The 15,129-nt window shown below is 41.6% G+C and overlaps 1 protein-coding gene across 2 annotated transcripts in view; it reads left to right on the top strand.

Moving 5' to 3' along the window:
• Positions 1-5,280: 5,280 nt before the first annotated feature.
• The window catches only part of LOC139280756 (solute carrier family 13 member 4-like), a 124,549-nt gene continuing 114,700 nt past the window's right edge, over positions 5,281-15,129 (top strand). For both annotated transcript variants that reach the window (XM_070900429.1, XM_070900428.1), the window contains exon 1: positions 5,281-5,991. In XM_070900429.1, the coding sequence (XP_070756530.1) occupies positions 5,893-5,991 (99 nt within the window). In that variant the 5' untranslated portion in view covers positions 5,281-5,892. The remainder of the gene's footprint in view (positions 5,992-15,129) is intronic.

The raw sequence follows: 15,129 nt of genomic DNA, 5'->3' as shown, positions 1-15,129 counted from the left end.
TAATATTACACAGATCCCTATGCCTGCTTGAAAGGATGCTGTGATGTAAAAATTGAGAGCAGTCGTCATTTTTACAACCAAAAGCAGAGTTGTCAGGGCCAATGACAGTGGCCACATACTGTTGGGTGCACAGCTGTCCTGTTGTCTCTTTTTGAAGCACACACTTTGAACATGGAGCTCCTTATATGTTCAAATGATCTGTATGACCTGTAAGTTCTTTGTGGCTTGCGGGGGGGGGGGCATTGGGCGGGGGGGGGGGGGGGGGGTTGGAGGTATTAACTTGAAGGGTACATACTCCTCATGTGCTGTCTCACACGTGACCTCCTCCTGTCTCCTCCTACTCTTCCTTTATAATGACAAAGGAATGCCTAGTGCGAATTCTATAACTGTTCTCCAGAACCTCACTGGGTGGGTGCAAAAATACCTTGGTGGTTTCAGTCCCTCATCCAGGGCTGTCCAGATGAAAAATCAAAAGAAAAGCTTCAAAGTTCTGTCCCACTTTCAAAATTTCCACAAACTTCCACCTCAAAAGGTCCTCACCTCTGCCAATCTCAGCTTTTACTGTCAACAGGCACAGCCCATTTATCTCGCTCTAAATTACTCCAATGCATTGCAAACGTAACTTTTGGGATTTTGGTGCACCAATGTCCATGTTCCTCATTTAAATGAGTTATGTGGGAACTCAGTGGACAGATTGAGATGAGGCCCAAACAAGCATCAGAAACTGGAGTTGATCAACTGAAAATGTAATGCCCCTATTTAAAAAAGGAGGCAGACATCAAGCAGGAAACTATAGACCAGTTAGCCTAACATCTGTGGTTGGGAAAATATTGGAGTCCATTATTAAAGAAGCAGTAGCAAGACATTTGACAAAGCAAAATTCGGCAGGCAAAGTCAGCATGGATTTATGAAGGGGAAGTCATGTTTGACAAATTTGATGGAATTCTTTGACGATGTAACAAGCAGGGTGGATAAAGGGGAACTAGTGGATGTGGTTATTTGGACTTCCAGAAGGCATTTGACAAGGTGCCACATAAAAGGTTACTGCACAAGATAAAAGATCTTGGGTTGGGGGGTAATATATTAGCATTGATAGAGGATTGGCTAACTAACAGAAAACAGAGGGTCAGGATAAATAGTTCATTCTTGGGTTGGCAATCAGTAACTAGTGGGGTGCCGCAGGGATCAGTGCTGGGACCCCAACTATTTACAATCTATATTAATGTCTTGGAAGAGTGTAACATAGCCAAGTTTGCTGATGATACAAAGATGGGAGGAAAAGCAATGTGTGAGGAGGACACAAAAAAACCTGCAAAAGGACATAGACAGGCTAAGTGAGTGGACAAAAATTTGGCAGATGGAGGATTATGTTGGAAAGTGTGAGGTCATGCACTTTGGCAGAAAAAAAATCAAAGAGCAAGTTATTATTTAAATGGAGAAAGATTGCAAAGTGCTGCAGTACTGCCGGACCTTGGGGTACTTGTGCATGAAACACAAAAGGTTAGTATGCAAGTACAGCAAGTGATCAGGAAGGCCAATAGAATCTTGGCCTTTATCGCAAAGGGGATGAAGTATAAAAGTAGGGAAGTTTTGCTACAGTTGTACACACCTTGGAATACTGTGTGCAGTTTTGGTTTACATATTTACGAAAGAATATACTTGCTTTGGAGGCAGTTCAGAGAAGGTTCACAAGGTTGATTCCGGAGATGAGTGGGTTGTCTTCTGAGGAAAGGTTGAGTAGGTTGGGCCTCTACGCATTGGAATTCAGGAGAATGAGAGGTGATCTTATCGAAACGTATAAGATTATGAGGGGGCTTGACAAGGTGGATGCAGAGAGGATGTTTCCACTGATAGGGGAGACTAGAACTAGAGGGCATAATCTTAGAATAAGGGGCCGCCCATTTAAAACTGTGATGAGGAGAAATTTCTTCTCTCAGAGGGTTGTGGATCTGTGGAATTCGTTGCCTCAGAGAGCTGTGGAAGCTGGGACATTGAATAAATTTAAGACAGAAATAGACTGTTTGTTAAATGATAAGGGAATAAGGGATTATGAGGAGCGGGCAGGGAGGTGGAGCTGAATCCATGATCAGATCCGCCATGATCGCATTAAATGGCGGAGCAGCTCGAGGGGCCGTATGGCCTACTCCTGTTCCTATTTCTTATGTTCTTATGTTCTTATGTTCTAAAAAGACAAAATAAGCAAGTATTCCAATTGTTTGCATACTTTCACTGAATGGTCTGATATTTCTTCAGGGGAGCATGCCTCAGCCTGCACAGAGTTTAATTTCACCACAGTGACAAGGAAAATATGATCAGATCAGATGAACTGAAGTAATAGAAATAACTTGCAGAATGTGTTCCTGCATCAGCAGACCCTTCAATTGATAATTGTCAGTCAATCCAAATCAAACATATAATACTGGGAGATGTTTACATTCTATGTTAATGAGCACTGTGTTCATAACATAGGAATTGTAACATGCTATAGATCATCCTCTTCTGAACACAGCCCTCTAGTATGCTTTTCTGTAGGCTCCAGTCTCCGCTTATAGTCTAGTAAAACAGCTTCCATGTAATCCCAGTTAATTCAAAAACAGCAAGTTTTTTTTTTGTTCGTTCCTGGGATGTGGGCGTCGCTGGCAAGGTCAGCATGTACTGCCCGTCCCTACAATATACTATATATATTTAAAGTCATAAAATAATAAAACCAAATACTACTACAACTCCATAATTTGCAGCAGGACATAGTTTAACTTTCATCATGCCCCGATTAAGTGAATAAGAAATAGAACAAGGGTTAGAGACTTTCCTATAAAAACTCCAGTGACTGGATACCCCTTCCTCCATAATAGAACACCAAGGATCGGACACTCTTGAAGAAAGGAACACTTTTCCTGTTAAGCCAACAAGAATTGGACAACTTCCCACTCAACCACAAATCAGTGGATAATTTCCAACTCAATCCCTGAGGATGGACATTTTTACAGTAGAGTAATAAGAGTTGGATATTGTCCCATAGGCCACAAAAAATTAGATATCGTTCCACGAGGAGCACACGGATTTGGGCACCATCCCACTGGGGTGGTAAAATAAATATATGCAGAGATCATTAGATGATGCAAACTATCTCATCAATGATTAGGTGACCTCCCTTCTCCCATGTACTAGCTCATGTAAAAATGTAAGTTTGCAAAAATTATTGATCAATTAAAAAAAACCTTTGTTGGTGTGGCTTCATCTACAAACACCTTTTAGAAGGGAAAAGTATTGGTGAAATACTGCTCATGCACAACATTGGATGTTTTGTTCTGGCTTACTTGCCTATAAAGAAAGAACTTGCATTTATATAGAACCTTCCCTATGTCAGGATATCTCATGGTGCTCTACAGACAATTAAGTGCTTTTGAAGTGCAGTCACTTTTGTAATGTAGCGAAATGCAGCAGTAAATTTGCACACAGCAATGTCCAACAAACAGCAATGAAACAAATGACTAGATAATCTGTTTTTATTTTGAGTTGTGCGAGTTGAGGGATAAATATTGGTCAGGCAATTCTGCTGCTCTTCTTTAAATAGTGCCACAGAATCTTTTATAGCCACTTGAAAAGCCAGCCAGGACCTCAGTTTAACATTTCAGTTACAAGTCGATATCTCTGACAGTGCAGTACTCTCTCAGTACTACACTGAAATGTCAGCCTAGATTACATGCTCAAATTTCTGGAGACGTGCTTCAATCCACATATGTGAGAGTGCTACCACTAGGCCAAAGCTGACACCTTCTCTTAAAAAGGCAGGAACTACTGAACCTAAAGTTGATCAATGTAGACAGTTCTAGTGTATGTTGAATTCACATGAAATAATGCTATTTGCGTGCTCCATGAAGTTTGTTGCTTTTGCCTGATGTCCTCCTCTGTCTCTAGTTACTCCGTCCATTTTTGAAGATTTTTGCTGCTGTTATCTTTCCTCCTTCAGCCAAAATGTTAGATGATTTAGCTCAGAATAAGCCATCTTCCTTGACGACTCAATAACAGGAACTGAAATGTGGCTTTAGCAGGCTGTATGGAAACAAAGTTTAGAAGAACTGTGCCGTTAGAAAGCATAGTACCATTATAATAATGTTTTATTTCAGCTTAGTACTTGGTTCTTGGTGAATGGTTGGTGGGAGTCATTATCCAGCATCAAGATTCCCATTCCCATGTTGTGGGAGGAGGGTGGGAGTAGCCTACTAGTGGCATGTCTCCTGAACTTGGGGAGAACTGCTTGTGAATTAAAAAGCTAAAATATCAAGCACATGTTACTTTTAATTCACTTTTCACTTTTCATGTAAGGAGCTGACACTGGGTGAAAGCTGATAGATAACCAAATAGAGAAAGGTTTACACTTTTAATTGTTGATGCTTTCTTTATAGCTGGTGAAAAATCATTGAAAACCTTAATAACTAATGGCTCCATATAGTGTCAAACAGAAGTAAATCTATCTTGAATATTCCCATTTTTTAAAAACTTGTAAGTTGATTTGGGAAGTTCTGATTCATGTGAATCCTGAGAGGATACATCTCCGGGTTATAGTGAATAGCTCACCTGGAAAGATGAATATAAGCAGGGCCACTGATTCATGGTGAATAAGTAAATTGCATTTTATTTATATTACTTGAGCTTCCAGGATCTTTATCAATATTTTGGGGAAGGCAGTCCATAATTGTATCTTTTATATGTGAAAAATGGGAGGCAGTTTCCTTGGTCATTCTACTGTCTGAATTCTGTGGTTTGTGATTTATTTAATGTATTTAATGGTGGGATTGACATGTGTAGGGTTAGTACCGGGTTTTGGACTGGACCACCCAGTGCATGAGCAGCTTGCCTGTAAATTTCAGTTTTTTTAAATGGAATTTCATTATGTTCAACTTGCTTACATGTATTATGATATGGGGACATTAGTTAATAAGTCATCATGCTCCTTTTCAAAAGTGTTTCTTTAAATTTATCAAGGACATTTTTCAAGCAGGTAAACGAGAAGAAGTGACACTGAGCTCTTCACTGTGTTTAGGGTTAGGATAGACCCGAGAGTTAATGGGCAGGAGTATTAACTCAGGACTGTGTCATTGGGTACAAATCGCTAGCGATCACTGGAGGAGCTGGAACAACGTTACACACGCCCATTTTTCAATGGGCGGGTCTCTGCAATCAAGCGCTACTATCTCATTGGTAAGAAAAGGTGTTTGTCATGCATTGATTGGCGGGGATTCCCTGCTTGTGGGCAGGTCATGCCAAGGCTGAAATTAACTTTACTTTTGAAAAAGCAAAAAGTTCTGGGGAGAAGTTTGAGGGGTCGAGAGAGGCACAGGGACAGGGTAAAGGACAGGCAGAGAAAGAGACGCGGGAAAGAGCTGCAGTTATCCTGGCACATCTCAACTCAACCCAAGAAAGCCACCGGTAGAACCCACAACGAAAGAGGTCCCAGAGAGGGAAAGCACCGCAGCGTCTGCCCCGGCACCGAGACTGAAACTGACACTCTGAAACTGTACGGAGGAAATCAACGCATTGCACACTGACTTTAGATTGAGCAACAAATCGTAAAGTGCATCCACTAAGCAAGGCGAACATTTGGAAAGAAGGCGTTGAGAATTGTCACTAAACACTAGACACTAGGGATCCGCGGAAAGTTGGAGCGGAATTACTGGTTTAAAAAAGTCTTGAAGCAATTGGGGGGAAATCGCATATCAGGAACAGGACAGGTGTTTTCGAATAGTTTTCCCAACTCCAGAGCAGGCACTGCCAAGTTCCAGGAGGTTCCCATCTCTCTCAGAGACCAGGCTTCAACACCCACTACCATCTTCGACTCCAATGAGAAAGCCCATCATTCAGTAATACCAGAAGGATTGCGGTTTAAACACTATGGGAATGTTGAAGAACATCTGGAGAGCTCGGAAGCTGTTGCTGGTTATCTTGATCCCTCTTCTGTTACTGCCCCTGCCTGTCCTCTACCCTGACAGTGTAAGTACACTATTTCATTCAATGTTAACATGCAGCTTTTAAAAACCCTGTGGCTTAGAGTTCAGGTAATACCTCCAGATATTGTAAAACACCCATCAGAGAACCAACGCCATAGTAATCCGGTAATGCTTTATTACTCATTTAGTGTTGTATATTCAAGAACTTCAATTGACGAGGGAATATAGATTATACATTTAAAGCTATAATGAAATTAGATTGCGAGGTGATGGCTAATTTAAAAGTACCTCCAGATCTTGTAGGACTAGTGATGTCTGGTAGCAAGGAAAGCAATTCTTCCGGATGAATGAACTGCACAGATTCCAGCGCTCAGTGTTAGGCTGGAAAGTTTGCATATTACAATAACAACTTGCATTTATATCGCTCCATTAATGTAGACAAATGCCAAAGGTACTTCACAGAGGAAACATAGATGCCACGCCAAAGAAAGAGAGATTAGGAGGAATCTTGGTCATAGATGAGCGGAGCGTCGTAAAGGATGAGAGGGAGGTAGAGAGGTGGATGAGTTTAGGGAGGGAATTCCAGAGCATAAGGCCTATGCAGCTGAAGGCACAGCTGTGTGTTGTGGGAATGATTAAGAGGCTGGAGTCAGAGGAATGGAGTGTATTTGCGGATGCTGTCATGGGGAAGGTTACAGAGATAGAGAGGGGTGAGGCTGAGAGGGATTTAAACACGAGGATGAGAATTATAAATTTGAGGCTTTGGGCAACTGGGATCCATTACTGATTGAAACCATCCCTAACCTTGTTTGTGCAATGCCAGAATGTGTGAATTTGAGCATAATTTCCATCAACAGTGCCCAGGGTCAGGATAGCGTAATAAAGGACAAATGGTGTTAAAACCATGGGATGTGTCTTGCCTTGCCCCAGTTTTACTCCTATCCACAGCATGGTGAATCACACAGGGACACGTCTCCAAAGGCATTGGTACCTTCACTACTTTGTCCAAGTTGCCTTTGTTAATGTGAGTCCAGAGAATGAGTATTAGTGGGCTATTCCACATTTGAGGCAACACAACTGAATCCAAACTTCTCCTCAACACACATCTAGCTTCAGCAGCAGCTATTAGATAATGATCTGGAGAAGGAACTCTGGCTGATGTTTTTCCTCTTTAGCTAAAGGAGTCTGAGGTGAACTGTAGTATCCTGGCTGAGGTCACATGAAAGAACTGTTATTATATAGCTTTCTATTATGTCTCCCAGAGACATGCCAAAATGCTTCATACAGAATACATGACTTTAAAGTGCAATCACTGTGTGAACACAACAGCCATTGTGTGTCCCATAAACAGCAGTGTCCCATAAACAGCAAAGGGGCGAATGATCAGTTCATCTATTTCAAGTGGTAAAGAATGAGAGAAGAAATTTGGTCAAGATACCCCCAGGTGAATTTCCAGTTCTACTTTGAGAAGTGCCTTGCGACCTTTAACACTCACCTAAATCACAGAAGCAGGCAGACAGGATCTCAGTTTAACCTTTCACCTGAAGGACAGCACCTCTGACAATGCAGCACTTCTTCAGTATTGCACTGTAAGTGTTGACCTGAACTCTGTGCTCAGGTGCTGAAGTCAGGCTTGCATCTGCATTTTTTTCTGAATAAGTGGCAAGAATTCTATTAAATTTTGAATCTGGGTCCTTTCAAGTCTTTATGCTTCATAATTACACTGAACCGTCGGAGGAGCTCAGATCATGGATGTTAACCTATCATTGACTCTAATTTCTACCCATAACACTTTCAAAGGAAATTGTATTCAGAATAAGGTTCTGCCCATGTTTTCAGAGTAAAGTTGGGCCACAACTATCTCTGTGCCCAGCTTCTGAAGCTACTTTCAGCGATGTTATTCAGCCAGGTAAAACCAACCCAAAAGGTCATCTCTTTATTCTTTTCGGATACTGGGGGAATAATCACAAGAATGTGGATTATTGGGTGGGTTCTGCAGTACAATATCTTGATTTTAGTCGAAGGGCCCACAGTTATAGCATTTGTCATTTACAGGTTTCAAAAATGCAAAGGATATTTCAGTGAGATTGAGAAAACAGCCCTTAGTGGTTCCATATCTAGGGTCTGATAATAAGCACTTACCCCACAATGCAAAACCGTTTTTTTTAAGAGTGAGCCCTCAACTTTCAGGACCTCTTTGAAATAAAACAGTTACAAAAAGAATTACGATGAACTTTGGTATCAGTAAGATGCAAATTCACAGACAGATGTAATTAAAAAGAACGTGCTGATGGAGGAATAAATCACATCAAGGGCAGTAGGTATCTGATCTAATTACACAATGTTGATGGGGTCATGTCTCAGTGCACTTTACATACTGTAATCTGTATCAGTTTATTTCAGGATTACATTCAAAAACAAAGATAACAGGAGATAAGTTTCTTCAATTTACACACTCCATCTCGAATAAAGAAGTAAATGAGTAAACGGGATGAAGCAAAGGATTAATGTGCAGCCAAGCGCTGCATCCATCATATCCCATATCTGTTGGAATTGCTGTATTCTGCAGGGAAGTTTGCTGGTAGACAGGGAGGCAATCCGGGCATCCCGTTAATGATTGATATGTTTTTAAAAGTGGGATATGCATATATTGGATGGATATGCGTACCATGGAAATCTGTACTACGGACACCTCGGGGATGGAACAAGCCACACATTTTAAATATTCTGGGCTCATTGCTGGAGTAGCACTTGTGGCTTAATGAAGTACATCAGTCTCATCCAAATGAAACTGTTGCATTCCTTTTACTATTTAGCAAATTTACGGAACAATTTAATTTTTGATTTCATTTTTTTTTGCTGTGTCCTTGTATACATACAGAGAAAAGTACGAGAAAAACATTATGCACCCTGAAGTAAAGGTCCACTTATGATCTGCAGGCGCCGACTAAACGTTTAATTCTAAATCTTTGTGAAACTGCTTTCATATTCTCCAGTAGTTTTGTACGGCTAATAAAAAGTGATCTGCTGCTGACTTTCATGTTTGTCAATGTTTGGACCACAAGCAGAACATGTTTCTAATATATCCTGAATGGGGGTATCTACAAAATGTACCAGAGTCAATTTACCCAGAATCAGTCCTCCCAAAGGCACTTCCCTTGTACAATTCCAAAGGTAGCCGAATTGCAGAACCTAATTTCTAAGTCTGTCCATGAGCATATCCCACGTTTAAAAGCACAACAATCATTAACGGTATGCCAGGATCGTCTCCCCGTCTACTGTCAAACTTTCCTGCCGAATACAGTCTACTTCCCGTCTACTAGTCTGAAGTAATTTAACATATGCAGAGGAGCGTTATTTCAGACTTTATGTTAAATAAAACAAGAACATTGCACTGGAAATAGAAAGTATATACTTTTACTGACTCATTTCTGTCAACTACAGATTCAACATTTAAATCATCCACCCATTTAGTGTGGTAGGGGGTATAATAAAGTATCAGGAGGTAGCTGATTGCATGAAGCAACAAGGAGTTACAATCTGTTTTGGAGAAGTGGAGGAATCTGATTACATGTCATCTTTACTGGAGTAGTGAGACTGGTTGTGTGTGATGGGGGGAATGACTGCACATTCCCTTCTCTCAAGAGCATCTTATTATGGATTAAACATGTGGCTGTCAGGTTCAGTCTCAGGTTTGCAATGAAATAGTTGTTCCTTGCAGGAGCACGAATAGCTAGCTACAATTGGATGTGGTGCTCCTGGGCCAGGGAGGGAAAATTCGAGGAAGGATTCATGCTTTTCATCACCGTCCAGGGGGAAGAAATGAACTTGCTTTGTGCCTCTTGTTAGTGCCCGCGGGGTGGGGCTGTTATGGGGAGCTAAGGGGTTACCGAATGGGTGTGGCAAATTCAGCAACATCCGTGAACTTCCCTAGTGGTTTTGCGCTGGTGGTAACACTTACCGCCTCTCTCTCTTGCGCCCCAGAGATTGTGATGTCATCCGGTGCGCAGCCACCTTGTTACCGCCCCGAATGCAATATTTGCTCCCGCCCCCTGCAGCATTGCTGGGCGTCAACAACTGCTGCTACAGGAGGCATTGTCACCTCGGCTGGCTGCTTGGAGAGCTCTAATTAAAGGCAGCGATGGTCAGGTAGGGTAAAATGTATTTATCTTCCCAGTGTGGTGTTCTTTGCTTCTTTTGGACCGCACATTTGCTCAGCCGTGCATTCCCTTACATTGCTTGGAGGAGCTATGGATGTAGCGCAGGTGCCATGGCCCAACGCAGACAGCAGGAAAACTCCATCACTCCAGCATTGGCCCTTCCCTTTAAAGGAGGGAAGGAGCCTGTACTGACAGCACAGTGCTGCACGGAACATTGTGTAGTGTTCTGCCGATACCGCCCCTCTCACTCCTTATAACGCTTTAAGGAAAGTGATAGCGCTTGATTTAGCACTCCCCTCTTGGAGCGTTAAAGCGGAAGTTCCCATCAGCAGTAAATCTTTTTCGCCCGGCGATACTTTTACACTCCTGCAAAAGTTAGTGCCCTAAATGGGACGCTACGCTAGCTCCAGCCCTTAGGCTTGAAAGTGCATGGATGTGGACATTGGGTGAGGATAGGAGTGGGTTTTGGCTGTGATGTTCAGCATACTCAAATAGCCTACCAACACATGCCATCTAGGCTAAGACAGTGGCCACTTGGGTAATGATCCAAAGGATTGGTGGTACTCATGGAACCAATCCAGGTCACCACGTTCAGGAGAGGGGTCATATCTTAGCAAGTACGTGCAAATTCATTCCTTTTCAATTTACCTTGAAGTTTAATTTAATGTAATAACAACATCGCAATAATTGGATTCCCTGGAGGGAATGGGCACTTTTTCTCAAGGAGGCTGGGTGTATTTGGAAGCAGACAGATCAGTTTGTGAAAAGCAGTCCACATATATAACAAGAACTAACTGGTGGTGGCTGGTCTTACACCCGATCACAGTAAGGATGGGTTATACAATGGCCACGTTCCTGGGGGAACACTGATAACATGAATGTAAAGAAATATTTTGTCACAGATTATTTTAATCATCAAAACTGAACAAGGATTTCTTGCTAATTGTTTTGGAGTCAGATGTCAGTTTAAAAAGACACAAACTATGAAGTAAAATGATTGTACCACAGAAATGTTTGAATAAAATTAAATGTCGGAATATTATACAGAAATATTAAACACCCACACATCGCTTGTGCACTGACCAAACCATCACAGACTCCATGTCATTGCTCTAAGACTGTACATGTAGATTCTCCATTTATTTAATTTCCCTTTGTTTGTGTCAGTGCTTTTCAGTCATTCAGTCACAATTTATGAATGAGTGTGTTGCCATCCATTGTGCCATATGAAATATAAGGTGCTTTTCCCCAGCCTTTAGTAAATAAGCAATGGACAGGAGGCCACCGAGATCTAATTGTGATTTGGCAACCAATGATATTAGAATTAATGTTAATTCCTGTTCCAGGAGAATATCACAGGTTCCATATGCTGTACCCACATGGGTTCCAGTGTGAAATGTGTAGAAGTAGCACACACTTGCAATTTCATTGCTCATGTGTTGTGTGGTTCAGTTTTTTAGGAGGAGGAAAAATACAGGGGAAGTGATCCATAAATCATTCATTTGCACCTTCTTGCAAGTGGTCCAGACCAAACATTGACTGAGGTTTTGAAGCAAGTCAACTGTAGTCAGCATGTGGTCTGGGGAGACCAGAAAGTATTGAAGAGAAATTGAAGGATTCATTCCCTCGAAGTATTAGTGATACAATGGTGTCACTGCATCACCAATTTATCCATCGATATAAATCAGTAAAAGCTAGTGCACAGGTGCAGAAAATAATCAAAAAGGCCAATGGCATTTTGGCCATTATCTCAATGGGGCTGGGTTACAAAGATGAGGAAGTGATGCTTTAATTGTACGGAACCTTGGTCAGATCTCATCTCGAATACTGCATTCATTGCTGGGCACCGCACCTAAGGAAGGATATGTTGGCCTTGGATGTGATAAAGCACAGATTCAGCAGAATTATACCAGGGCTTATAGGGTTAAATTATTAAAGTGGGTTCCCCCCCTTCCCCATGTTTCGATTAACCCCCATCCAATGTTTCTTTAAAGCTGCACGGCAGTGCAGTCGTGCAGCCACGCAGCGCTTCAGGGATCCCACGCAGCCGGCTTTCCAATGAAAAACACCCACATGCACAGTATTTTGAATAGCCTGAGCAGCCTCTTAAAGGGGCCGCTTTAGAGGGAACATTTCTTTCCATCCCTAACCTCTCCCCCCGGTTCTCCCTCCCCACCCCCTTTAAGACAAGGGCACCCAGTAGGTGTGTACAGCTTATTCTGATGAGTTCTGACGAAGGGTTTCAGATCCGAAACGTTAACTCTGTTTCTCTCCGCAGATGCTGCCTGACCTGCTGAGATTTCCAGCATTTTCTGTTTTTATTTCAGATTCCAGCATCCGCTGTATTTTGCTTTTGTGTAGGTGTGTACAGCTTACTAGTCTAATTTGATTGAGGGCCGTGGTCCAATAATGGGTTGTTCTTGGCTGTTGTGTTGGCAAGTTACCAAAAAATGGCTCTGAGACAATGCACAGTTAAGATGGTAATGAGCTGGTTTTGATGTTATTTCTTCATAGACTTTGGACAATGAGTAATTTATTAGTTTGTCTCAGTAAATGATAAACCACTAATTGTCTTGGAGAGCTGCTAATCCCAAGCACTGGTCTTTTCTTTCTGGCTGTGAAAAGTGAGGAAAAAAACACAGAGACAGACACAGGCAGGGAGGCTATTTAAATAGAATGCTGTGCAAGCAGGCAGGCAGGTCATTAAAACAGAAAGTTGCGAGGTAGACAGGCTGTGTGAAAATTAGAATGTTGGGGAGATATTTTGTTTAGGTCGGGCAAGATGACTCACAATGTGAGGAAGCGTGGTGTGTTCTATATTTAGTATTAATACATAATGATATGTTGCAGAATTAAATTAAATAAGTCTGATCATGATTCACCTTGCTGTGAAATAAAGCAGCTTTTTGATTTGAATCAAACCTTGTCTCACCAAAGGGTCGGTTGTATCGACTTTAGAGAGACTTTAGATGTACATGTGCAAGAAACACAAATAACCAGTATACTGCTGGTTTATGCTATCATGCAAGTAAATATATGGCAGTGTGAGTCAAATCCCATAAAGGTAAGATGCTCAAACCACTTATGGGAGTAGGGCTGACCCCAGTTAACCCGCGAAGGTATCAACAGCAGACCTAAATTTGTAGCACTTCTTCATGACTGCAATGCTCAAGAGATGAATGAAATGAGTAATGAGATGAGATTTTTATTTGAACTTTGGCAACAGATAGCCTTATTCCTGGAAGATCTGCCTGATGAAGTCAGAGATCTTAACAATCTTGATTTGAACTTGTAAACTCCATGCTAATAGCTTACAAAGAGCAACCAATGTCTCCCAACTATGGTTGCTAATTTTAACAATTCTAAAACTGAATTGGGGAAGAATGGGGGTAGAATAATGAATGATTTGAGTTCTGATGCTTTCTTCGCTGATGAAAATTAATTGAAACTATTACTAACTATTCTGTAGTGCAGTGTACAGATTTAATTATGAATGAATATTCTAGTATCCAGTCTTTTTGAAGTGTAGTCACTGTTGTAATGTGGGAAACGCTGCAGCCAATTTGCACACAGCAAGCCTCCACAAACAGCAATATGACCAGATAAGCTGTTTTTGTTAAGTTGATTGAGGGATAAATATTGGCCAGGACACCGGTGATAATTCCTCAGCTCATATTCAAAATAGTGCCATGGGATCTTCTACATCCACCTGAGAGGTCAGACAGGGCCTTGGTTTAATGCCTCATCTGAAAGATAGCACCTCTGACAGTGCAGCATTCCCTCAGCACTGCACTGGAGTGTCAGCTTACATTTATGTGCTCAAGTCCCTGGAGTGGGCCTTGAACCCACAATCTTCTGACTCTGAGGTGAGTGTGCTACCCACTGAGCCACAGCCAACACTAGAATTCATTCAGGACTGCGTCTGAGATCAGTATGTTTCTAGTTCAAAAAGGAAAGAAGCTATGCTTGATTTAGCTCTGGGAAATGAAGTGGGACACCTAATGTGCGTGTAGGCGAACAATTGGGAAATAACAACCACAACATTGTTAGGCTCAATGTAAAAATAGAAAAGATAATGAAGAGTTAAAGATAAGGGTGCTGGGCTGGATAAGGACAATGTTCAATGCGATAAATTAACTGGGCAGAAAAGTTAGCAAACAGGACAACAGGTGAAATTGCAAGAGTAGGAGAAGGGGCCACAGATTCAAACTTGTGAGGATTAAATTTAGGTCTGATAGCAGAAAGATCAACATGTGCAATAGATTTCTGGATAGAGTAGTAGAGGCAAAACCCCTGGAATCACTTAAGAACCAACTACAAGCTGCAATGCGGATATTAGGGTCATTCTGGATGAATGAACTTTGATGGACCAAATAGCCTTCCTCATCTTAATTATCGTGATCAGCAATGGAAAATCTTCAAATAGGAGATGGATAACGTATATAATAGATATATTCCTATGCGACAGTAAAATGGGGCTGCTCAAAGAATAGAGTGGTTGAATAAATAGAGACTAAAACTAAATTGAAATTTAAGGGGAGGCATGTGATAAATGTGAGTCCTGAAGGCTATGTTGCCTGATGAGGTTCTGCTGAAGGACTATGAGCAGCTAGGGGCTAAATTAAAAAGCAGAACCACAAAGGTAATAATCTGTGGATTACTATCTGAGCCACGAGCAAATTGGCATAGGGTAAATAAGATCAGAGAAATGAACGTGTGGACTGAAGACTAATGTGGGAGAAATGGGTTTTGATTCCAGGTGCACAGCCATCAGTACTGGGGTAAGAGGGAGCTATTCCGATGGGTCGGGCTTCACTTGAACCATGCTGGGGCTAAGGTCCTGGCAAATTGAATAACTAGAGCTGTAGAGAGGGTTTTAACCAAAAAGTGTCGGGGTGGGGGGAGGGTTCACGTGAGCAGAAATTTAAAAAGTCAAAGAGAAAGGAGAAGGCAATAGAGCATGGTAGCAATGGGGGAAATGATAACCAGAGTGTGACAGGAAGGGATAGAATATATCAAAA

This window comes from Pristiophorus japonicus, chromosome 15, assembly GCF_044704955.1.
Source record: "Pristiophorus japonicus isolate sPriJap1 chromosome 15, sPriJap1.hap1, whole genome shotgun sequence".
NCBI classification, from domain to species: domain Eukaryota; kingdom Metazoa; phylum Chordata; class Chondrichthyes; family Pristiophoridae; genus Pristiophorus; species Pristiophorus japonicus.
Note: the sequence above shows the minus strand (reverse complement) of the source record. Positions and strands in the feature narration are given on the sequence as shown.